Source organism: Thermobia domestica, chromosome 13 (genome assembly GCF_964235325.1).
Source record: "Thermobia domestica chromosome 13, izTheDome1.hap1.1, whole genome shotgun sequence".
Taxonomy (NCBI): Eukaryota; Metazoa; Arthropoda; class Insecta; order Zygentoma; family Lepismatidae; genus Thermobia; species Thermobia domestica.
The window spans coordinates 115,763,164-115,788,832 of NC_137466.1; the positions used below are offsets into that span (position 1 = coordinate 115,763,164).

Genomic DNA, 25,669 nt, shown 5'->3' on the forward strand with positions numbered 1-25,669 from the left:
TTCACTAAAGACGTGCGCGCTAGCTACGAGACCGTATGAGAGAGCTATTTTTTTCGCACTAAATTACTGTGAAATTTTTAATTTATTCCAAAATAACCTATTCCTGTAACTTCTTTTTAAGGTGTCCTACTTCTAGCTGTTGAAATTGTGGTCACCCTATTAACGTCCAAAAATGATAGTACCGTAAGAACCAAAAAGTTTGAGCACAAAACAGCTTCATCTATTAAAATGCTACAATAGTAATAAAAGCGCCTGAGCTCCAACCTCTGACTTTTGATTTCAAACCTTTGATTTACGGTTATTTGTGATTTTACGTTTATAACAAAGACAAATATTTTAAAGTATGTGACTTGAAATAAATTATTTAAAGAGATCTTTTTCATAATGTTTATCCTTTTAAATTATTGTTCAAAGTCTTTGCATTTCAATAAATCTTCTCCAAAATAAATACAAATGAATTGTGCTGCCATCTTTGGAGACTTTTTAAACTATACGTTTGTGGGCGTTTATATGTTTGTGGCCAATCCTTTCGACAGCGAGATCTCCGAAACTACAGGCTCTAGAAAGATGACGTATTCACTGATCAATTGCAAATTTTGCGTAGATTGTCCAGTTCTAATTGAATATTTAAAAAAATATGGCCATTATTTCATTATTACGTTTTTACGGGTATACTGGAAGTGTTGAAATTAAAAAAACTAACGCATCATATCCTACCCATTATACATTCCAACACCACTTGATTGTATACAAGGGTAGCATATCTCTCAGGCGTTTGTTTCATGGCCAAATTATAATGGAAAACGAAGGATAACCATTTCTCCAGTCTAAGTTGAATCTTTATTGTTTGGAGTATTTTGCCCAATGAACACCATATATCACATTATAATTGATTGTATGTGTAATGTATTTGGTCTAGGAATTAATTCGTGCGGTTGGTACGCACACATTGAAGCTGTAGTACAAACACAAAATACATAAATACCTTAAGAAAAATATTGTCCATCGCTAGCCACCACTTTCGCCCATCTGTCAGGCAATGTACGGATTCCGTGGCGAAAGAAGTCCTCATCCTTGGAAGCGATCCAGTCAGAGACCCATGTTTCGATATCTTCTGAAGAAGTAAACCGCTGTCCAATCAAATCGTTGTTCATGCAATCGAACAAGTAGTAGTCCGAAGGAGCAACGTCTGGTGAATACGGCGGGTGGGGTAAAACTTCCCATCCGACATTTTCTAAATAGGTTTTGACCGGTTTTGCGACATGTGGGCGAGCGTTATCATGTTGAACAATATGTTTATCATGTCTGTTCTCCCATTCTGGTCGTGTTCTAGCCAGAGCTTGCTTCAAACGCATTAATTGTCGTCGATAACGTTCTCCATTTATAGTTTCACCCGGTTGCAGCAGCTCATAGTACACCACACCTTTCATATCCCACCATATGCACAGCATAACCTTTGCACAGTGAATATCTCGTTTTGGTTGTGATGGACCTGGTTCACCTGGTTTCACCCAGGCCTTTTTCGTTTAGGGTTCTCGTAATGGATCCACTTCTCATCACCCGTAATAATTCGATGCAGAAACCCCTTTCTGCTCTGTCGTTGAAGCAGCAATTCGCAAATGGTTTTTCGTCTTTCAACGTCTCTGTCTTTCAATTCATGTGGAACCCAATGTGACATCTTTTGAATCATTCCCATGGCTTTCAAGCGTTTGGAGACTGTTGTTTGATCAACGCCTAATGCTGCTGCAAGTTGTTCCTGCGTTTGACACGAATCCTGCTCGAGCAATGCTGTCAATTCTTCGTCTTGAAATTTTTTTTGGCTGTTCAGCTCGCTCTTGGTCTGCCAAGCCGAAATCACCACTTCTAAACCGTGCAAACCACTTCTGACACGTTCGCTCAGCTAGAGCATGGTCACCATATACTTCCACCAAAATACGATGACTTTCAGTCGCACTTTTCTGCATGTTAAAGTAATGCAGCAGGACACCCCGCAAAAACACTTTATCAGGCACAAATTGCGCCATGTTCACTTAACTACAAACTGGTGTTGTTGACGCTTTAATCCACTGCCCTATACTACGAACGATACGCGATGACAGGGGTTTGCAACACATGTGTGGATACACGGAACTGTGGGACGCTCCGTTCGTTGCGCCATCTCTTGTCCACCCGCACGAATTAATTCCTAGACCAAATATTAGCTTATTTTAAAATATATAAAACGATAATCATGCCTGTTGTTCTGTATGGTTGCGAAACATGGTCGCTTACTCGAAAGGAAGAACATAGATTGAAAGTATTTGAGAACAAGATCCTGAGATGAATATTCGGACACAAGAGAAACGGGAGGGAATAGTGAAATCTTCATAAGGAGGAACTACATAATTTATACGGTTTACCCAACATTGTTAGGGTCATCAAATCTAGGAGGCTCAGGTGGGCAGGTCATGTAGCTATGATGGAAAAAAGGAGGAACGCTTTCAAAATCTTAACTGGAAGACCAGCCGGAAAACGGCCATTAGGAAGACCTTGGCGGAGATGGGAGGACAATATTAAGATGGATCTCGCAGAAGTAGGAATACAAAGTAGAAACTGGATCCAATTGGCTAAGGATAGAAGTCAGTGGAGAGTTTTAGTGAACGCGGCATTGAACCTTCAGGTTTCATAGGCCATAGAGTTACTTAGTTTATGTGTTTGCTTATTACATACTACATGCAAGAAGAAAGAAAGCACAGATCATACATGAATTAAAAACTGCAACCGGAAGTAGGCTCAAATCTTGCAAACGGCACGAGATATTGAAAAAGTAATCTGAAAAAATCTCCCCTTCACGGTATCTCTTGCCGATTTTTAGCAAGACGTCTTTAACTTATGTCTGCAAAGGGACATATACAGATGTGAGGAATAACAAGGAGATTCATGCTCATATATGAATGATGCGCTGTGTAGAGAGCGCAGGTTCAGCTAGTTTATTTATTAAAAAAAAAAATAAGTATGTATGTATAGTCGCAACCGTAGTTATGTTAATTGTTAATAATAGAATACAAGTGGAGCTCCTTCGTGGCTAAGCGGTTAGCGTACGCGCCTTTGGCGTGGGAGACCCGTGTTCGAATCCCGGGGAGCTCATGTGGTTCGGATTCCACGTTAATCAGTAGGTCCACGTCTCATATAGCCTCGCTGCTGAACGCGACGTAAAACTCACTCAAAATCCAATGCAATACAAGTATAAAAGCACTGGAAAGTAAAAAGAAATATGTAAAGTCAATTCAACTCAGAATACAAGTGCTCAAGATACTTATTTTCGTATTAATCATTAAATTTCAAGTATTCCATTCTTCATAAATTCGAACATTATTATATTATAGCAATTTTAGGTTACATCAATACATAATAAAATTCTACACTTTATTCACCACTTTCACTTGATTTTTTTCTGTGTTAGATTGTACACTCCTTTTTCTTCTTTTTTCTCTTTTCGTCTCTATCATGTTTCATTTTTTTTCCTTCATTGTAATGTCCATATTATCATTAGTTATGTAAGTCAAGAAGGTATGTTGTGGGCTTATACCTATGTACTTCCAAATGAATGAATAAATAAATCGCAGATTGTGTTTAATGTGATGGCCACAAATCCGGACTATCGCTCGGTACCATAGTTTCTACTTCAGTAAACTCTTGCGTAGAATTAGAAGAGGTATATCTCGCCATACCGCTTTTGCAACTTTTCGAAGACCGTGAAAAAAGGGGACGGATGGAGTCGAACTAGTGGCTGTTTAAGGAATTCATTAGTGAGGCGTCCTGAGATTTCATAGGGATGGACGAAAATGGAATCAATGAAATTTCCGTTTCCTGCCTTCCTTGCGTAGAACGCCTGGAATGATCGAATGCTATAGCTGGAGCGAATCCATATATATCTGTACATTTGTAGTCCATCACCATACAGGTGGGGGAAGTGTGTCGTATAGAGGGTCCATGACGTTTTCTTGGAAGTAAACTGCGTTGACTTCGGTGTTGGAAGACACTTCGACGAGTGGCAGCGTTCCCTGATTGTAATATCCCGCTATCACCAAAAATCCCTTGGAAAACTTTTCCTTGTACTGCAGCACAAAGTTGGAACGACTCTTGTGGTCTATTTAGGGGTGGAAAGTGAATTGAACTCTGTTGTATCTGAATCTAAGTAGATCTACCTTTTATTCAGGATACACACTCATTTCCACTTGTTCCCTGCAAGGTATTTTACATACGGTTTTTTGGGAATTGTGAGCCTGTTTTGGATGTTGCGATCTGTAATGCGGTATCTGCGCGCCTTGTGACACGCTTCCAATGCGAAGTTCTTCCGGGCGATGTTGGAAACAGTGCCTTTTGAGATTCCGTGTCGTATGGTCAAGGTTATCTACTTTGGGAGATTGTCCTGTGGCGCTCTCCTAATTTCGCACACCTTATTCTTCACAATTTTCTTCCGACCACATATCGCAAGGGTCTGTTGGGTACATCGTTGGACGATGAAACCCTCAGCAGCTTTGTTGACGATTATACTCTCTTCTTTGCACCTTTCACTGTAGCTGAGTGGCTATAATTGGCAATGGGAAATCCACAAAGCAACCTCTCCCTGAAAGCAGTCACCTAAAACTGGATCCATGGATCGTGTCCAATTGATACTGTTATCAAGTACAGGTCTTAATGTAGCCTGCAATGTATGACAGTAGAAGAGGACAAGTTTCAAATATGGAAACGCTTAATAATAACGCTCTAACTCTTGCTCCAGGACATAAAAGCGGTTAATTCGTCTTTCGGGAGGCCAGTAAAAAAGTAGACTTTTTTTTTTTTTTTTTTTATCGTGAACAACCTTTGTATCTCGCCTCCAAAAGTGAGGATTAGAGTTTTCGACATCGGCTAAGCAGTAAATCACAATAGTTGTAGGAATTCAAATAAGTAACTTTATGGATTGCTTGTTATATACTACTAATATATTTTTCAATAAATCAATCTAGCAGTCGAGAGCACACTGAAGTAAAACCAGCAGATGTACAAGTACTGACTTCCTTATAATTACAACTACCATAGATGGAGGTATTGTGTTAATAATAAGAGAGCAGTTAAAATTAGGAAAGAAGAAGCAACGAAACGACGGGCATTGTTGAGATCAAACTTGATGGTAATGATTCTTTGGATAATACATACCAAGATGGGAGATGAAACTAAATGAAGGATTAAAGTAAGTAGTTAACATAATTTCTATGACAACACTTTATTTATGTCATACAGATTCACAGTATCGGTAAAAAAGGTTACTAAGACTATAAGTTTTATTTTTACAAAATTACCCATTATTTATTACCCATACATAAATTACTTTGTCATATAAAAAATTATTTTATACGTTTCACGTAAACTTCTTTTGTGATACTAATTATCAACTTCTATTACTATTTTGCTGTTTCAAGTCTGATACCTTATTCATATGTGCATTTCTATATTATACAGTGTGTTTTGAGACTAAGTATTATATTTTATTAATTAATATTTTCAACTTTTAGTGAAGAGAAGATTACACTTACATATATTCTTTATGATGGAAAACACATTATTAATATGCGCTGAATTGACAGTATCGAGCAATTTTATAGCAAGATTAGTGAACTTATATCTTACATTAAAAAAAATTGAAAGGAAGTACGTGAGCGTAACCTGATTAGTTCCTGAATTTGATTATTTCCGTTATCATTATTTTTTTAAAGTACATACTATACGCAAATTTTACAACAGTGTAAATTGAAATTTATTTATAAATTACCCGAATTAAAACTGAATTAAATAGAGAGCCTATCAGCGCAATAATAAAGTATAATATTTTCCCTTCTCATTACATTTTATTGTAGCAGCAATAATAGCTCTAACCTTTACTGACCTTAGACATCAAATATAGCCACTTAGTGCTTACACATGTATCTCAGATATGCATTCTGAGATTGCACTTCAAAAATTTTGCCGAGCACGTTCAGTAGATTTTTCGTTCTTCAAAATACTTTAAATACCACTCGTCAATCTCTTTTTGTGCTTTTAAAACATTTGTAATTGCATTGACCCATTAAATTTATTTCACATAAATATAAACCCTATCTGATCAAGAATCATAACCCAATGTTGATTCAAGATCAGCTAATTCTCCCAGTCTCTACTTTTTATAATGTTCTTCAAAAAATGAAAGAAATTGTTGTTTTCATTTGTTGAAGACATTTACCCTATTGTTATTTTATTTTACCCCCTTTCTGTCACCGTATATGAGGACATTTGCACCAGAAAATGTAATCTCTCAAAACCACCACCACTTCTACAAACGTATTGTATTTTTGTAGATTGAAGTAGAGTATTCTTTCATATTTGTTTCAGTTGGCATTATACGAGCAACTATTTTTTTTCAGATATATTTCTTTTTTATATAAAGAAATTCGTATATTCTTTATTGCTGCTGTCCCTATTCAGTTCACTCTTCAAAGCAAGCTCGTATACCATACATACGCTCATATATTTAACACTCATGTGGAAATCTTCTTTGCTGAAATCCCGTTGAAAAGCAAACAAAAACTTTTAGAACTCTTTTCTTAAAGAAGTGTGTTGTAATGGCGATTTGCTTAATGTTTCTTACAATTTCAATTGCTAAAGACTTGAATTAAACTGTGCATATCGAGGGATAGCTCATGTACATCTCCAATAATATTTTAAATAAGAATACTCAGTGTGTCTACTCCAATCTACAACTTAGCAGTATTAAAATATTATGATTAGAATACCGCAAAAACGTAATACAAACAATTACAATCTTTTGAAAATAGAACTACTGATACGTAAATAAGAAACGCATCAAAATATTTTTTTTTCAAAAACACGATGATGATAATCAATATATGTAACAGTGCATGCAATATACTTTAATAAAAAAAAAGAACAAAACAGACCATTTACATTCAATCACAGATATGCCTTGTTGTTGAGCCTTTTTCATTCACACATCTACAATATTGTGATTGCATACTATTTGAACTGTTTTGCACACTTCATAATACTTGTACATAATAATATGTAAAATAATAATCATAAAAAAAGAAACATCACTTATTCACATACACGCATACCCACATATATATATGTACACTTGCAATCAGTAGAAACACACAGTTATCATACGAAACCACATATTTTTAAAAGTAAAGAATGTACCACTTAAAGTATGTCTTAAATATGTTGTTTGTCTCACTTAGAGTAATATGCGAATTTTGTTTGACTGTATCTCTGCTATAAAATATTCTTGCTTAAACTTTTCTTGTATGATAGATGCATTCTGTAATAGATGAATTATCCTGTGGTAGTTACTTAGGCAAACACGGATAACATCCCTTCTGATAGATATCAAAATGTTCAGAAGAACAATGTTGTCTTTAAAATTAGTTATTGTTTAATCAGCTTTTTTTTTTTCTCAAAAATCAATTATTGTTTAATCAGTTTATTTTTTTCTCGAACATTTAAATGCACTTCGCAGTGAGTTATTAGGATAGATTATGATTATTGTTTAGATTCTACGACTGTCAAGTTTGGTATGAGATCGTCGTATTCTTCGGCCTCATTACCACCTGGTGTATAATAATCTACTTGCCTATCAATATTGAAATTGACCGGTAAGTCCAATGGACGAGCTTGTTCTACCACATCATCTTTAGTTTTCGAAACATTTTCCACTGACAAATTGTCTTGCCTTTGTGCTAGTGCACTATCGTTTGTTTGTGTGTGGAGTTCTTGTGATCCTTGAGGAGGATTAATATCCGAATCTCGTATTTCTCGACTGAAAATTTCCTCATCTTCGTCGTTGATTTTTACTGCTTCTACAGATGTGATTAATTCTTGCGATTTTTCTTTCCTATCTTTCTTTTTCGGTATTGCGGATTCATCACGTTCTACGATCTTCAATTTATCGTCTTTTTTCTTGCTGGAAGGATCTGGTTTAGTCGTTTCTTTGTCTTCTTTACCAATTTTTTCTAGAGGGACTGGAGTGAGACTAACATCATCGGGAGAGAAGAGAAGTTGTTTCCCATGCCCTGACCGTAGTGCTTCGACGAAATTATCTATATTCACGTTGCTGGCGTTGGGTGGGGATTCTCGATGGAGGTAGGCGACTGGTCTGTAACGAGGTCCGTAGTGGCGGTCTGGTTCGTAAGGGAAATAACGTTCACTACAGGGTCTCCACTGGTCACGGGCAGCGCTACCAACGTAGCACCTGTAAATACAAAAAGAAATGTTAAACCTTGCAATGGAGCTATTTTGAAATACAGCTTTTGTTATCTTCGGACAAAAGTAGAAGAGAAATATAGTACAAGAAGTGAGATGATTTTATATTATATTTAATAATTTTACCAAGTAAAATACGCACTACTTCTTTGTTATGAAAGTAAGGGGGAATAATAGGAAAAGGTAAAATGTAGAGAATGTACTATTGAAGAATTTAGAAAGTATTGCAAAATACGGTAGTAATATGACCAAAAATGTCGCTTATAACTGAGTACTAGCGTTGTAAAATGAAAAGGAAAATGGTGCAGTGTGTACTTGGGGAAACTCTCAAATTATCCTAGTTTTCTGATAGCATTTTAAGGTGCAAGAAACACGGAAATCAATTGAACGTGATAATATAAGATATCTGGAGGAGTTTAGAAGAGATCAAACATTTGCTATTTTCAAGATCATTATCATTGTTCTAATTTCTACGTTAAAATGAGCTTGTTTATATGCATAAGAAGGTAGTGAGAGAGATACCACTTCCGATGCATTATGGCTACGGATATATAGAATATTGTCTGTCAATATTTTTCCTGCATACTTGTCGGGAATGCTCTTTCAATTTGACCTTGTTATGCGCCACTTAAATTCCTTATTGAAACATATCTCCAACAAAGCCTGTAATCAGAAGGGATTTCAGCGCACCAGAACAAGCTTGTATTCAACCATTGTTGAGAGATAGAATGGAAGCGGTTGTCAAAATATCATCTTGATATCCTGTGATGATAATGACGGTGATTTAACTTTTAATAATGTGAAACTCATTAGAACGCTTCGAAAGCAGATATTGTTTTCTACACAAGAAACTTAATAAATTACTGTGATCAGGGCCAAATGCTGTGGTTTGCCAAACGGAAATAGATTTTTTCTTGCATTGTAAGAAATATTAAAATGAGGAGGACTTGAGGAGATTTGGTATAATTGCACACATAGAATGAAACTATTTGCCATTTTGTTTTATTTAAAATATTTCTTAACTTTACCAGTATATGAAAAAATGAAGAATTACTAGCTGTTACTAGCTAGAATTACAAATGTGTTGAAGCTATTCAATATATATATACCTTTCCAAAACGTTACTTACTTCAAAGAAAAAGGAAAATAATCTGAGGAACTAGGAATTCAGATAACCGGAAATAAATATTGATGAATATGTGCGTGTTTATTGATGAATATGTGCACAATAGAAACTAAAGCAGTGATTTATCCGTTGGTATATACAGACAACGCGAGGATTACAGTAGTATTTTGTGGTAATCCACGGTGCGAGCAAAATATTAAAAGAAGCTTGGTGTTGATTGTGCAATGGTGCTGTACTATGATGAACTGTGCTCCTTGTGATAAAATGTGCATTTTTCATATATTTCTTCGACATACCATGGGTATTCAAAACCTTCAGAATATCCACAATGGTGACCTGGCCTACAGCAATAGTCCCAGCCTCCATCAGCGTCTGTTTCACAACCAAAGAACCCTCCGTCTCTGTGTTCTCTACAGACACTTGCATGGAAGCATGATTTACCACTTACAGTAAACTTGTCTTCAATACGGTCTGTAAATATTAATAGTTATGTTTTGGAGGACATAAAAAATTAGCAATAAATATATAAGGAAATATAAATACATTAACATACAGAGTAGAAGAATTTATCTAAACATTTAAAAGTATATCTTTATTTGCTTCCCTGTTATTAGTTTTTGATTCTGCTATTGTGAAGTACGTGTTTGCAAATGTCCTGCCTTCTGGTATTTTCATCTACCTTTGCTGCGTGTAGGAAAGCAATTGTAATCCTTTGATCTATTTTTCGCTTATCTGAGTATGATTCTGGGTTTGACATATTATAAATGTATTTGTGATTTTAATTTCTTAGATAATTTCATTACTAATAAAACTCACCTTCGATTTATAATTTGCACAAATAGTTATGGAAATAACTATCCTACTTGTTAATCAGAGGTCACTAATGAAGTTTCTAAATTAGCTTAAGGTTTCTTTCTTTTCTTGCTATATAATTTGCACAAATAGTTATGGAAATAACTATCCTACTTGTTAATCAGAGGTCACTAATGAAGTTTCTAAATTAGCTTAAGGTTTCTTTCTTTTCTTGCTACAAATCAAGTCAGAAATTATATCTAAATAAGTTCTTCTTAAGTCTAATTTGAACTACGAAAACGCTGCACAAATAAAAACTATATATACATACAACAGCTAAGATAGAGAAGAAAAATATATTAGCTGTTGTATGTATTGTACAGTTGTACAATACATACAGAGTACGATTGTACAGTTATCCTGTATCACATGGTGTCTGATGAAGCCAAAAAGTTAGTTGGCGAAACTGTAACACGTGTTGAATTTTAATGAAAATATATAGTTTTCCTCAGCAAATAATTAGTTTATATTTAATTTATTAAATGGTGTATCTATTATTTGTATAATGTACACTTGTTTGAAATTGTCAAATATAGTACGAAATACACAATTTACTTATTAATTTATGTATGAAATGGTGTAACCTATTTTTGCATAGTGATCGATTTATCACTATGTATATCAATGTTATGCGCAACCAAGTAACCTATTTCTAGGTGATAAGATTATACTCTCGCAACGTGGAGTACAACAAGGTGATCCTCTAGGTCCCGCTTTGTTCGCCATGACAATTCAGTCCATAGTGTCTAGGATTAACACTGAATTAAATATCTGGTACTTAGATGATGGCACTATAGCAGGAGATCCTGACACAGTTATAAGTGAACTACACAATATTCGAACTATGGCAGCAGACATCGGACTACACTTAAATTTTATGAAGTGTGAAGTAGGGTTTTTAGGAATTTCGCAAGATCAAATAGAAGTGTTATATTCACAATTTAAAAATTCAGCACCGGGAATACAACTTATCACAACCTCGTCAGCCTTTCTACTTGGTGCAGCCCTTTCACCTGAGGCAACACGTAATTTGTTAGTCGAGAAAACTAAAAAGTTAGACTTTTTCTTATCACGTCTGGCCCTAGTCTCCGCACATTCAGCTTTTTATCTCCTTCGTGCGTCGTTCTCCATACCAAGAATAATCTATTTTTTACGCTGTTCTACTTCTTGGCGTGAAGTCGATTTACTAGAGAATTTTGACACCGTTCTGAAATGTGGACTGGAATCGTTACTCAACTGTAACCTAAATAGCAACGCATGGATACAGGCCTCCCTTCCAGTTGATTCTGGAGGTCTTGGTATTCGTCGGGCTGTCGATTTGGCGTATCCTTCATTTTTAGCGTCGTTCTATGGCTCCCGGCATACCATTGAGATACTCCTCAACCAACTGAATGAGCCTCACATAGAATCTGACGTCCAAGACTGCATATCTGACTGGTCTAACCTAGTTGGTTTAAGCCCTCCTGAAATAACGGGCAGAAGTTCGCAATCAATTTGGGAGAAGCCAATCATCAAATTACATCAATCAGTGTTATTACAAGAAGCAGACAGTCAAGAGGATAAGGCTAGACTTCTCGCCTCCTCATCAGCAATTTCAGGTGCTTGGCTACAGGCATTACCTTTACACACCCTAGGACTGCACCTTCCAAACGAAAGTTTTCGTATTGCAGTTGCACTTCGCCTAGGAGTAGACATCTGTGAATCACACAACTGCTCTAAATGTGGTGCATCAGTCAAGCAGAATGGTCTACATGGTCTGTCTTGTATAAGTAGCTCCGGAAGACATGTGAGGCATTCGAACGTGAATGACATTATCTGAAGAGCACTCACATCGGCGGAAGTTCCATCTGTCCGTGAACCTGTGGGGTGCAACAGATCTGATGGCAAAAGACCAGATGGCATGACGCTGGTACCATGGAAGAGGGGAAGGATTCTTCTCTGGGATTTCACATGCTCTGACACTTTCGCGTCATCTAATTTGACTCTTTCTTCATCTCGAGAAGGAGCTATTACAGCCCGCAGAGAATGCGAGAAAAGAAGAAAATATAAAGATCTGCTCAACAGATACATGTTCGTGCCCGTAGCCATTGAATCGAGCGGCATTTGGGGTCTCGAAGGGCTCAATTTCATCAAAGAAGTAGGCCAACGTATAGCACACCTTACTGGTGACAAGCGGGCTTCTACTTTTCTGATACAACGTATCAGCATAGCAGTTCAGCGAGGAAATGTGGCTTCCATTTTAGGTACATTACCTCCTGGAAAATCATTAGAAGAAGTTTTTCTTTTATAAGAGCAGCCTATGGCTAAACCTCGCCTCATAAATAAACACATTTTCAATTCAATTCAATTAATTATCATAGTTTTTGTCTCCAAACTAGAATACTTTTCAAACTACTAGTACAGTTTAAAAAAAATGTATGATAGTTTAAATAAACAGTAACTCTGAGCACTTACGATCTGGTGGTGGGAAGTAGTTATCATATCCGCCATGTCCGTGTCCTCCATGTCCTCCGTGTTGCCCACCATGTCCACCACCATACCCACCATGTTGCCCACCGTGTCCGCCTCCGCCAGTAGGAGGTGGTGGTTGATGACCTGGTCCTCCTGGATAATGATAGTATGGTCCATCATCGCAGCTATAATCGATACTGTTCCAAGCGAACAACTCGTAGTCACGATCGTGGATATAGTCCAACTCAGGTCGAAGGTCACGCTCGTCAAGGTCACTTAGCAGACAGTTCTCACGGTCGTATCCATAAGATCTGAAAAAAGAAAAGGACAAGAGTTAGAAGGCGTCAAAATAGTAATTAGTGGAGTGTTGTATAATTTAACAGAATAATACAAATTATATTTTCGTTATTCTTAATGTACTAGAATATTCACAAGAAGCATTAAGTCGCATTATTGTCAATGCAGTAGCTGCTTGCTCAGACTATGTAATGCGTTTTATGTTTCAGCTATCGGAAACTGCAATGCTAAACTAAGCTATATATTAAAGTAATTTTATAAAAACAATGAGTGACTACATTTTCAAGTTATGTATAATAGTTGTTTTAGAAAATGGAGGAAACGAGATTAATGAACTCAATAGAAATTAAGAAATAAATTAGTTAACGCCGTTTGTTTTCATATAATTATTTTCAACTTTACCATCTGTCACTGTTTGACTACTGTTTTTATTCTAAATCAAAAGTGAAATTAGCATGTGCGAACTACAAACTCAAGTACTTGCAATGCCATGTTTCTGCCCTATATTGAGAGCATTCATATGTTGCTATCTAAAATTTTAAATCAGAGGATTATTCGTAGCGCTGCTACCTCCTGCAGTCATTCTTTCAAATTGGAACTATCTTTTTCAAAATTTTCCTGTTTCCAAACGGATTCAATTTTAGGGTTCACATCGATCTTGAAAGTCAGGAAAATTAAATTGAGTCAGAAAAAGTTTTAAAAAGCTCAGAAGAGTTTTTATTCTTCAGCTGCCCATAGAAGATATGAAGAATATCTCAAAAAATCAAAACAGATTCAAAAAGAAAAAGATAAGGAAAATAATAATAATAATAATAACAAAAAACTTTAAGCTTAAAGAAGTTTGCGGATTGCGGAGACTTCATTCGTGAACCTTTGCACACAGTAGCGTAAGAATGGTACAGTTAAAAAAATGGTTGTTTCTTATGAAATTTCTTAAGTTATAGAAATATATACTGAAATCAAGCATTTGAAAGTTATTGTGAAACGAAATTAATAATCCACTTTTGAATAAGACCGTACCATAAACGTGTCTTGTACGCTTTCTCTTATAACATAACATCATCTTCAATACTTACTTGAAGGATAGAGATCGACAATTGAACAGCCTTTGCACTCGGGATCTTGTACATTCAGTCTTACAGTCTTGGATACTTCTTGTGTGGAGAGAGTTTCTAATAACAGCTGGTACCAACCGTGCTGCTCGTCGATACAAGATATAGCAAACTGAAAAATGAAAAACATCACTTGGAAATCTTCACTTTATGTTACTAATAATGAATACTACATTTGACCTGGTTTGACCTCGGTCAAAGTTTAAAAGTTTTCTTTTCCAATAAAGTAAAGTGCAGGAAAAAAAGTTAAGTGATGGTGCCTTCGAATTCAGGGTTTTACCTTTTTCCATTTCTTTCCATATTATAATTAACATAGTTAGCATTTCATGTTTTTATTATATTAGTTTGGATTTCATACCTATGTGTGAATTATCTTACATTCAGCAATATTACACTGGTCCATCTATATAGATCATTGGTTCCCAACCTTGTTTATCTGACCCTCCGTGAATCCTGCATACTCCACGATTCCTCCTTGCTGCTCGTTGAGTTGACTTCTTTTGTGATTTCAGATGTAGCATTGAATTCTCAAATTTTCAATACAACTAGTACTACTACTACTACAACCATCACTAGACCTGTATTTATATATTGTGCGTTCCTGTACTCTAAATAATTTACGCTCACCCTCCCCCCCCCCCCCCCTTTGCACAAACTTATGTCTCAAACAAGCCGTGATTTTGCAAACATATCAGATCTTGTTGAGTAGCAGTTTAGGTATTACAGGTTACAAAAGTTACAACGTAATTTTAAATGGCCTAATTCTCTCAGTGATGATCATGGTGTTAGTAACTACTGTAATTAGAGTGAATTAAACACATTAACATATTTTCTAACGCTAGCGCGAGACTCAGAGGGTTGCTAGTTTTAAATATTACTTTATTCTGAATCTTAAAAGAATCCAAAATTTTGCTGCCCTGTGTACGTAAATAATACTACTAAATAATAGAATGTACCTAAATACAACAACAACAACTACTACTACTACTCTACTACTATTACAACAACAACAACAACAACAACAACAACAACAACAACAACAACTACAACTACAACTACTACTACTACTACTACTACTACTACTACTACTACTACTACTACTACTACTACTACTACTTCTTCTTCTTCTTCTTCTTCTTCTGTGTTCGTGAGATATCTAATTTAACGCTTCTTTATTACAACATTCGTATTGTAATTACAAATGTAATTATTTCTGTCAGTAGCTTACACCTCCCTCCCCATGGTTAGAAACCACTAATATAGAGGAGTTGCTTTAAATAAAAATGTGGATTTTTTTTGTTTTTCTTTTTAAACTCTCATTGTAAGCATAAGTACAATATCGATCTATTCTAAACAGTTACTATCTAAAACCAAGGATGGTATTCCTTCCTGTTGTAATGCGGTTGATCACGTATTTCCAGAGCTAGATTGGGATTTACAGAATGAGCACCATGGACTTTGCTATATGGAGAATTTTGAAATATGAGTGTATATTGTGAGAGTTCGACACTTGGATGATTTTCGGAATTGGGTAGCCAAGTAATAGTTGCTGTGAATATTCACAACATAGACATCCGATGAATGTTCGCTATGGACATACCCATATTTTATCCATTGACGTCATGAAAATTCAATAGATATAAAATTTACGTTGAAGATACCTATGGAAATTATCGACATTACATAGACATCCAATAAATATTCATTCTGTGCCTATTAAGTTTATTTACGTAATACTTGTTTCGGACATGATATACACATCCTGTGTTGTTAAGGTTTCTTATAGAGATTCAGTGACATGGCACGTATAACGTTTGAAGAAATGTGTTTAGAAAGATATCTGGCATATAGAACACTTTCCACCTTGCTGTTTATCAGTCTTTAACGGATTCCAGATCTTGAAATCATCTTTCATATTCATTTATTTATTTTCGGACAATAACAGTGTTACGGTTTAATTACCTACACAACATCCAATGCATTCATAATATGTTCGTTGTTATTTGAAACATGAAATGGAAGTACATTCAGGGTCTACGAGTGACTTTTGTCATTTATATTGTATGGATATACTTATCAGCATTACACATATTGTTAAAATATAACATCATGGTCATATGGTACAAAATGCACGTCTTATCAAACTATACTTTGTATGTTAATTAGAAGATGTACACTAAAGTCCAAATTTATGGGTGTTCCATCAACGTCCAAAAACATTTATATACACTATGGATCATAATTGTTCACTAGATGTACTTTGTGTTATCAGTGTGACTATAAGTCTGTAGACAGAAATGTGGGTAGGCTGGTTTCAAAAGATATTGTGATACACATTTTATGCAAGTAAATAATTGCAGTATAGCCTAACTCATGTTACATAAATATAGTTGTACAGTCCAAAGTGAGAACATTTGCCCTTATTGGTCTGTTTTTTTTTTAAAGTAAGTATTATAATACCTACGAAATAAGAAACTTGAAATAATCACCGAAATTAAAATAATAACAGAAAACAAGTAAAATATTTTTATCCTGTATTTTTGTGTATATACCGTCATGAACTTTATATGTTAACCATCGTGTTCGTGTTGATTTGAATGGTAACTAATTCGAAAATTGTACAAATATTCGAAACTAACTATAGCTTGTAATTCTAGAAGTAAAATTATCATTCCTGAAATAAGCAAGAAGCGACAAGGGAACAGAAACCAACACTTTCATTTTAAAAATAATACTATTTAAAAAAAGATAGAAACTGCTTACTTTCATCCTTTGGTTTTTGAGGATATGGACCTTGTCCTGGTGGTGGGTATGGGCCTTGTCCGTGTCCTTGTCCATGTGGTGGAGGATATGTCTCTTCACAACCTCTACCATAACTTCGACGCTCGTAGAATTCAAAATTCCTGTCTTCTGCCAGATCTCGATATGGATCAAGATCGAAGTATGTGCGATCTGTTAGGAGGCAGTTGTCTGGAGGAGGAGCTCTGTGAGGTGTTATTGGCACGTAGCTGCAGAATAGATTACAATTAGAAGAAAGTGCAAGTGATATTCAAGAATTATATTTTCTTAATACTAGCAAATTTATGACAAGCTCACGTGCTTTACCCAAGTTGTTCTGTACGCGGTAATGTTACTTACAATATTAACAGTTTATTGTTCAATCCTTCGTTGTGGTTAAATATAGGGTGTTTTAAAACAACACCGATAACGTTTGAGAGGTGATTCCTAACACCAAGATAAGACAAAAAGTATAGACCAACCTGGGTACAGAAAACATGCTACCGGCTACCGAAAACATTAAAAAAAATGAACTTTAAAGATCCATAGCTCTAATACTTTGGGACCTATCATAGTCGGGTCAAGATTTCACTTAGGAACTGGTATGTGACTTATCCAAATATCCACGTTTCAGAATCCTGCGATACTTCCGCAACAATTTTTATAGAGGTGGTTGGTGAGTACTTCAAATTATATGCCCGTAGCCAAACTCCCTCCATAAAATTTGTTGCGTGAGTATCACATGATTCTGAAACACGTATTTTTGGATACCGCGCATATCAGTTCCTCAGTGAAGTTTTGACGCAACTACGGAAGGTCCCCTAGTATTTGAGCTATGAACCTTTAAAATTCATTTTTCCATGTTTTCGGCAGCCAACAACTCCTAAATGACAGATTTCTGTACCCAGATTGGTCTATACTTTTGTCTTACCTTGGTGTCAGGAATCATCTCCCAAACGTTGTCGGTGTTTTTTGAAACACTTTGTATATTGTGTGAAATTAAATAAAAGTCATCTTCTTTATGTAAATTTTAAAATTCTGATACGATTATTTTAAATCACGATATGATGATAAAAATTGTAAGAATTTAATTTTCATTTAACATAAGTTTTATCAATAATAAGATTAGTAAGTAGTAGTAGTAAATACAGTGGTATAGTAAGCACATTGCATAATAATTGTTAAATTCTTCATATGTAGTAATTATTGCAAACAATTATTAAATTTAATTTTGAGGTAATTTACGTGTGCATTTCGCAATTCGTGAAATATTTTTATCGAGGATAAGCACATACACAAAATTTAGAGAAAAAATCGAATCGGCAGAAGATTTTTTTAAAATATAAAACTTTATCCAAACAGGTAGGAAATTAAATTCAATAAAATCGTAATACAGTAAAATCATACTTCAATAATAAATAAGAACTGCGAATTCTCAGAAACATTTCCTTAATATTCCTGACTCCTGCAAGTTATTAACATCATGATTTTATCATAATTCTGTTTACTAGTAAGTGTTTGAATACTTAATTGTGTTTGCATTTCATTTCACGTTGAAGGTACTTATTTCTTTTTATTCTATTTCAATGCTAATATCATGGAATGTGTAAGAAGGATAGAAATAAATCTTAAAAGTTAATCTAAGGAGAGATCAATTTTTTTTTGGGGGGGGGGGATCGTAAGTGTTAATCTAAGAAGAATATTAAAGCATTTTTTCCCCAAAGAAATTTTAAGAGCAGTAACAAAGCATTCCTTTCAAAAGAAATCTTAAGTGCTAACCTAAAAACAGTACCAAAGTATTGCTTCGGAAATAAATCTTAAGAGCTACTCTAAGATAGTATCAACGCTTTTTAAAAAAAGAAATCTTACGAGCTAATTTAAGAACAGATCAAATCATTTTTTTAGAGGATCTTTTCTGGAAAGAAATCTTAAGAGTTAATCTAACAACAATATCAAAGCATTGGTTCCTGGAAAGATATATTAAGAGCTAATTTAAGAACAGTATCAGAGCATTATTTTTGAAAGAAATCTTAAGTGCCAACTTAAGAAGAATATCAAAGTATTGCTTTGGGAATAAATCTTAAGAGTTATTGTAAGAGCAATATCAAAGCATTTTTTTTTGGGGGGGGGAGAAATTTTAAGAGCTAATCTAAGAACAGATTAAAACATATATATAAATAGCATATATCAAATGTTCATATTTTAAAAATTACTTTGATAATATTCTTGGATTAGCATTTAAAATTTATTTCCAAAAATGTACTTGGATACTTTTCTTAGATCAGCATTTAGGATTTATTTACCCCCAAAAGTTCATGACTAATCTGTTACTCGACAGCGCTTACGATTTCTTTCAAAAAATAATGCTTTGATACGGTTCTTAGATTAGCACTTAAGATTTTTCCGGAGCAATACTTTGATAATGTTCTTAGGCTAGCACTTAAGATTTTTTTTTTTAAAAAAACGATGCTTTGATTCTGTTCTTAAATTAGCTCTTGAGGCTAATTTAAGCAAAGTATATATATTTGTGGAGACACTTTTTTAGATGCGAATCTAAGAATAGTATCAACACATTTCATTTTAAAAAAAAAAAGAAGAAGCTTCAAGAGCTAATTTAAGAACAGAATCAAAGCATCGTTTTTTTTCTTAAAAAAAGAAATCTTAAGTGCTAGCCTAAGAACACTATCAAAGTATTGCTCCGGAAAAATCTTAAGTGCTAAGCTAAGAACCGTATCAAAGCATTATTTTTTGAAAGAAATCTTAAGCGCTGTCTAGTAACAGATTAGTCATGAACTTTTGGGGGTAAATAAATCTTAAATGCTGATCTAAGAAAAGTATCCAAGTACTTTTTTGGAAATAAATTTTAAATGCTAATCCAAAAATACTATCAAAGTAATTTTTAAAATATGAACATTTGAAGAAATAACGAACAGTTTCGAATTACGACTATTACTATTATGACTTTCTTTGCTGTGAGTATAATTTCTTCTTGTGAGTATAATTTCTTAAATTTGTATTTTCAGTTTGTAATGTGACAAAAATCTATCAGATACATATTAAGGGTCTTCACTACAATGAAATTAAACTACCGCTAATTTTAGAGTTTTTCTGTAATATCTTCAAAACAAATAAAAATATTCGAAAAGCAGAAACTTGGTGAACTAGAAAATACGATTTTGCATGTGATACCGTCATCACAACTCATCTATTTGATTTCGATTTGCAACTGTAGATAGATTTAACATTTTTTGCGGGTTCTGTAAATAGCGGCATACCAACGCAGATAGGTGAATTGTGGTAAAGGTATCACATGCAAAATGATATTGTCTAGTTCACTACGTTCCTGTACTCCGAATATTTTTATTTGTTTTGAAGATATTACAGAAAAACTCTAAAATTAGATATAGTTTAATTTCGCTGTAGTGAAGACCCTTAAAAATAAGATCTAGTAAAAAATATTTTTGTATGAGTACAGGGTTTGTATGATAAGTAATGAGACCAGGTCTGGAAACATTGATTTATTGATCTGATCTGTACAGGGACTTAAAAGCTTTCGAAGTACTCTCCTCTTGCGTCGATGCACTTCTGCAATCGATGTTTCCACGCTGCAAACGCCCCCTGGAAGTCAGCAGCCGGCATGTCCTTTAGAAATGTGGTCACGGCTGCTTGGATGGCTGTGACGTCTGCAAAACGGGTTCCTTTCAAGCGTGGCTTCAGCTTCGGGAAGAGGAAGAAGTCGGCCGGGCTCACATCTGGGCTGTAGGGTGGTTGTGGAAGGACTTCCACCCCAATCCGGGTCAAAAAGGAGGTCACTAAGAAGGCGGTGTGGGCAGGGGCATTGTCGTGATGCAACTTCCACCGGCTAGCGATCGCCGGTCTTTTCCGCTTGACGCTCCTGTGCAGTCTCTCAAGGACTTGTTTGTAGAAGGCGGCGTTGACGGCTTGTCCTTGGGGTACAAACTCCTTGTGGACCACCCCCACATTGTCAAAAAAAACAATCAACATTGTTTTCACCTTTGACTTCGACATTCTGGCCTTCTTGGGGCGCGGGGACGCAGGAGTGTGCCACTCCGCGCTTTGACGTTTCGTTTCAGGGTCGTACTGGAACACCCACGACTCGTCACCTGTTATGACGTCATCTTCAAAGTTAGGGTCACTGTTCATGAGGTTCAACAGTTCCTGACAACAATCAACACGTCGTTGCTTTTGTTCGTCAGTCAACACTCGCGGCACCAGTTTCGCACAGATTTTTCTCATTCCCAATTGTTCCGTCACAATCTTGTGCACTGTTGTGTGGTTCATATCGAGTTCATCAGCAATCAATCTCAACGATAATCGACGGTCTGAGTTCAGGAGATCCCTCACTTTTGCCACAGTTTCGTCCGTAGTCACTGTTGTCGGGCGTCCAGCCCTCTCCAGATCCTCAACGCTTTCCCGGCCGTTCCGGAACGCACTGTGCCAACGAAACACCTGGGCTTTGGATAGGGCTTCCTCTTTGTAGGCCTCCGTGATGAGAGAAAGCGTCTGAGTAGCCGTTTTCCCCAGGCGAACGCAAAATTTGATCGCATAACGCTGTTCGATGGAACCCTCCATGTTTGTTGATTTTCCGCCGTGACAAGAATGTTCACAAGGGCTTTGTCCAAGGCTTGTCCGCGCTCCACTAAGGCTCGGAGCCAACTGACGCGCGGTGCGTTGCTTTGCTCGGACCCCCCCCCCTACATCCTCCATCACCGACAAACCCGCTCCAGCGACACGCGCGCCGCGGCGCGGCGAGTCTCATTACTTATCATACAGACCTTGTATATTGGAAGAAGTGACTGTCAACTTGGAAACATTTTAATATTATTTTTATCTTTATTAACTATAATTTTGAAATAGAATATTTTACTTCCTGAAAGAAATTAGTAGAATAACATTTGAATATAATTTCTGAGTTAATTTTACCTGTATGTAAAAGCGCGGCAGGTAAAATATCTGGCTCTCAAGCACTCAATTTGACATTCACCTAAGGTCCTGACATGTAGCGAGTCTTTTATTACAGATCTTTCAAGACGCTGTCCACTCCTTACTCGCTGGAAACATTCTGAAAACAGAACGAGAACAAATTTATTAATAACTATGAAAAGTGCACTTGTTCTTCACTCTTCTTCACTTCAATGATACTTTTCACTGCAAAATACACTATGTATTTTGTATTTTGAAACATCATTATGCACGAACGCACAATTAATTAAGGATAAAAAAATCATTTGTGATACAATAATAATAATTATTACTTGATGTGCATATTGTAAAAATGAGCGTAACTTTTTTAGTTGATGATTTTCATTGGTTTATTCTTTACCAATATCATTGTTTCATAGAAATTGGATACACTTTCGTAGAATATATTTCTTAAATCAAGGAGGGGGTACGAGGCAATTCACTCTTTTATTAATAACTAATTTCAATCCCAAGCGATGGAGGTTTATAGGAAAGACTTATAGAATATGCTTCTTTTAGATTTCTGCTCGTACGCAAAAACCTCGTGAGGTAATTATCTCATGCAAGCAGCTGGAAATTATTATAACTGAATCTATCACTTTCCTATCAATGTTTCCGCTTCAATATCGAGTAGTTTGAATGGAGCAGATTGTTTATGTAAAACGCAAGACACCAATTCCGAGTTCAAGCCTCCACCTTTCGTGAGAATATTTGTATTTTTACGTAGAACACAGAAATAGTATTAGACGTATGAGACGTTTAATGTCGAAAATCATTAAAGAGCTGTGATTATTGCCTTGAGGCTAAGGATTAAGGCAAGTGAATAATGATGCAAGAATCGGTGGAATGGGAATGTGGGAGGACACGTTAGTACCCTGAGAAAAACCACGGACACGATGTTGTCCACCACAAATTTACTCGCCGGGGATTGAACCAGGAGCTCCACGTACCAGAAGTGTGCCCTCTAGCCACTGTGTCTCCCTTGTTCAAATAAGTTTAACGCCAAACGACATTATTTAACTTGTCATGCCAATGAGTATGGGAAGTTTGAAGGAGAGGAGAGAGCTCAGGCTGCTGCAGAAATAAAAGAAATATTAACAAATGTAACTAACAAGTATTATTATTATTATTATTATTATTATTATTATTATTATTATTATTATTATTATTATTATTAAATTGTAACTATTGTTTTCAAAATTATCCTTGTTTTCTAGGCAGTAACATCGTTGCACATTACACAATTTTCAAATTTACTTTCAATATAAAGAATTGTGATTCGCAAAAAGTAGTCTGTGGACCACTAGCGATCCAGAACGTGCTTCCGGATGGACGATACGGAACATGATACGAGTAATTTTCCAGTCACATCCAGAAGATGTATGCATTAGTAATTTAATTTTGTTTTGCTCAAAATATGTAGTATTTGAATGATTCTCTTCATACTAGGTTAATAATGATTATATTTTCAATGAATATTTTATTTGAAACAGGAAATAATAAAATAGTAATATATAAAATTTGATTAATTTAGTTTTATAAAACAATTTCTTAGAAATTATTTTTGTATCTATAGGCTTACTTGCAAAAATTACTGATAAAATACCTATTGAAAAACAATAGAAGTGTGTAAAGTTCGATCTTCAAGTTGCAGTATTGGGTGTTAAATTCAAATATAAATAGATATTCTTTCTTTTCTCTTTTTAAGTAGCCTCAAGTCAAGTGAAGAGCCACTGTAGCGTAGTTGGTAAAGATCCCGGGTTCGATCTCCAGCGGGGGCGGAAATTTTTCTCATCTTACTCTCGTCACAATGCGGTTCTAAGGCTCACTCAGCCGTTGTGAAATGAGCACCTAGAGCAACCTGGATAACTAAAACGGCCGAAGCATGATCCTATTATATCACCTCCACTATGTACCGAAATTAAGAAAATATGTGAGCCTTCACCTTCATACAGTCCATGGGTCTATTAGATCTGTCCCGTATGGACTGCCATTCAGTTGTTACATGTCAAATGAAAAATATTAAATGGCCAAACAAGAAAACGTTTGTATAACACTGGCAGATATTAATTCTCATGATCAAGCAGAATAGTTGTAATAGGAGTTCCGTCCTGGAACATTTCTTCCTGGCTACATAAGATTTGGATCTACAGTGCAAGGTGGGATCCGAACCATCGTAATGTGTTTAACGTTTTCAGTACTCTCTTACTGGGAATTGAACCGAAGACTCTGTGCACCAAAGACATACGCGTTAATTACTTGACTAGAAGGAAGGGCTGGGAGGACTAATAATAAGAATAAAAATAGTGGTATTAGTACCAGTCAGAACTGTGTAATTTTCTTGTATTAGCATCTGCAGTATTACTTTATAAAGCTTTTGCGATACAAGTTTGCCTGCTACGTAATATTAAGACTTACAGTGGATCTTTTCGCTCATGAGAGAAAACTAAAGAACTTATACATGTATGTAATAATTAAAAATGTTAAATTGAAGATCTGAATCTTATAAAAGCTTCTTTTTAATTATTACCTTTTGTACAAAGGTACTAACGTAAGAAAGTTTTGCAATACGATCTTATTTCTTATACTTTTTCAAAGTGATTTTCACCACACATTACATATGTTCCCATTCTTCGAAGCCAGTCGTCAAAGAAACTCTGCAATCTTTCGGCAGAGATCTGGGCACGCTCATCTTCCCAAGCCCTTAGCAGGGCATCATCGCTTGTAAAACACCTTCCTTTCAGTCCTACATGGGGGAACAGCGCGAAGTCACAGGGAGCGAGATATGGGTGCTCTAACAGTTTTAGTCCAGTGTTGGCCAAATACTCTGAGCAAATTTTTGAACGGTACGCTGGAGCGTTATCTTAGTAGATCAACCATTTGTCCATCCTTGAGTTTGGGCGCAACTGTTTGAGAGCTATAAGAACTTTAGGCAGACATTCCTTCCCTGTGACTCTCTTATGTGTTTCTAAGACAACTCGCTCGACAATTCCTCGCGCACTAAAAAATACCTCCACCATTCTCTTCTTTACTGATGTGGACTTTCGAACAGCCACGGGGTCTCCTCATCTTCGAACATCCACACTTTGTTTTGAGCCTTGGTTAGGACGTCATAGTAATAGAGCCATGTTTCGTCACCTGTCACAATACCTGTTCACAGAGAAAGACTTTCCATTTTTATACTTTTTCAACATTTTACGGTACACGGTGTGCCATTTGCTCTTCGGTCAAGTCATGTGGTACCCAAAGGGTACAAAGCTTTCTAGCTCGAAGGTGATCGCGGAGAATAGCATGAACTGCTGGTGCATTAATGACCAATCATATCTCTATTTGATGGTATGTAACCCGTCTACCTATCTCAAGCATTTTCCTCACTTCAGCAAAGGTGTGTTCAGTCACAGATGAAGACGACCGACCTGACCTTGGGGCGTCCTCAAGGCTGAAATTTCCTTTTGGAAACTCTCGGTACCACCTAAATATCGTTGTACGATGAGAATAAATCTCTCCAAGCACAGGAGTCATTTTCTCTAAACACTGATTAACACTTAAACCACGTGCAAAGCTGTAGCGCAAAATTGCCCGGTATTCAGTTTTTGACCACGACGACATCTCCACTTCTTTTCACTAACACAGCTGAAAATCAACTGACTCTGAGACAATGATTACAGCTTCTACAGTGCAAGTTTGGGCATGTCTAAACGCGCGCTAAGCTGCAAACTCATGTGATGATCTGTTCTATTCTATTGCAAAACTTTCCTAGTGCCCTTAGTGAAATACATTATTCTATTTA

At 35.9% G+C, this 25,669-nt stretch overlaps 1 protein-coding gene across 3 annotated transcripts in view; it reads right to left on the reverse strand.

Moving 5' to 3' along the window:
- Window positions 1-5,224: 5,224 nt before the first annotated feature.
- Window positions 5,225-25,669, reverse strand: part of LOC145668444 (uncharacterized) — a 357,510-nt gene continuing 337,065 nt past the window's right edge. For 2 of the 3 annotated variants that reach the window (XM_081736316.1, XM_081736317.1), the window contains 6 exons: window positions 21,841-21,979; window positions 16,882-17,126; window positions 14,083-14,230; window positions 12,713-13,020; window positions 9,703-9,877; window positions 5,225-8,269 (listed from right to left, as the gene is read on the reverse strand). In XM_081736316.1, the coding sequence (XP_081592442.1) occupies window positions 7,561-8,269; window positions 9,703-9,877; window positions 12,713-13,020; window positions 14,083-14,230; window positions 16,882-17,126; window positions 21,841-21,979 (1,724 nt within the window). In that variant the 3' untranslated portion in view covers window positions 5,225-7,560. The remainder of the gene's footprint in view (window positions 8,270-9,702; window positions 9,878-12,712; window positions 13,021-14,082; window positions 14,231-16,881; window positions 17,127-21,840; window positions 21,980-25,669) is intronic. The other variant, XM_081736318.1, reaches the window with a different exon arrangement.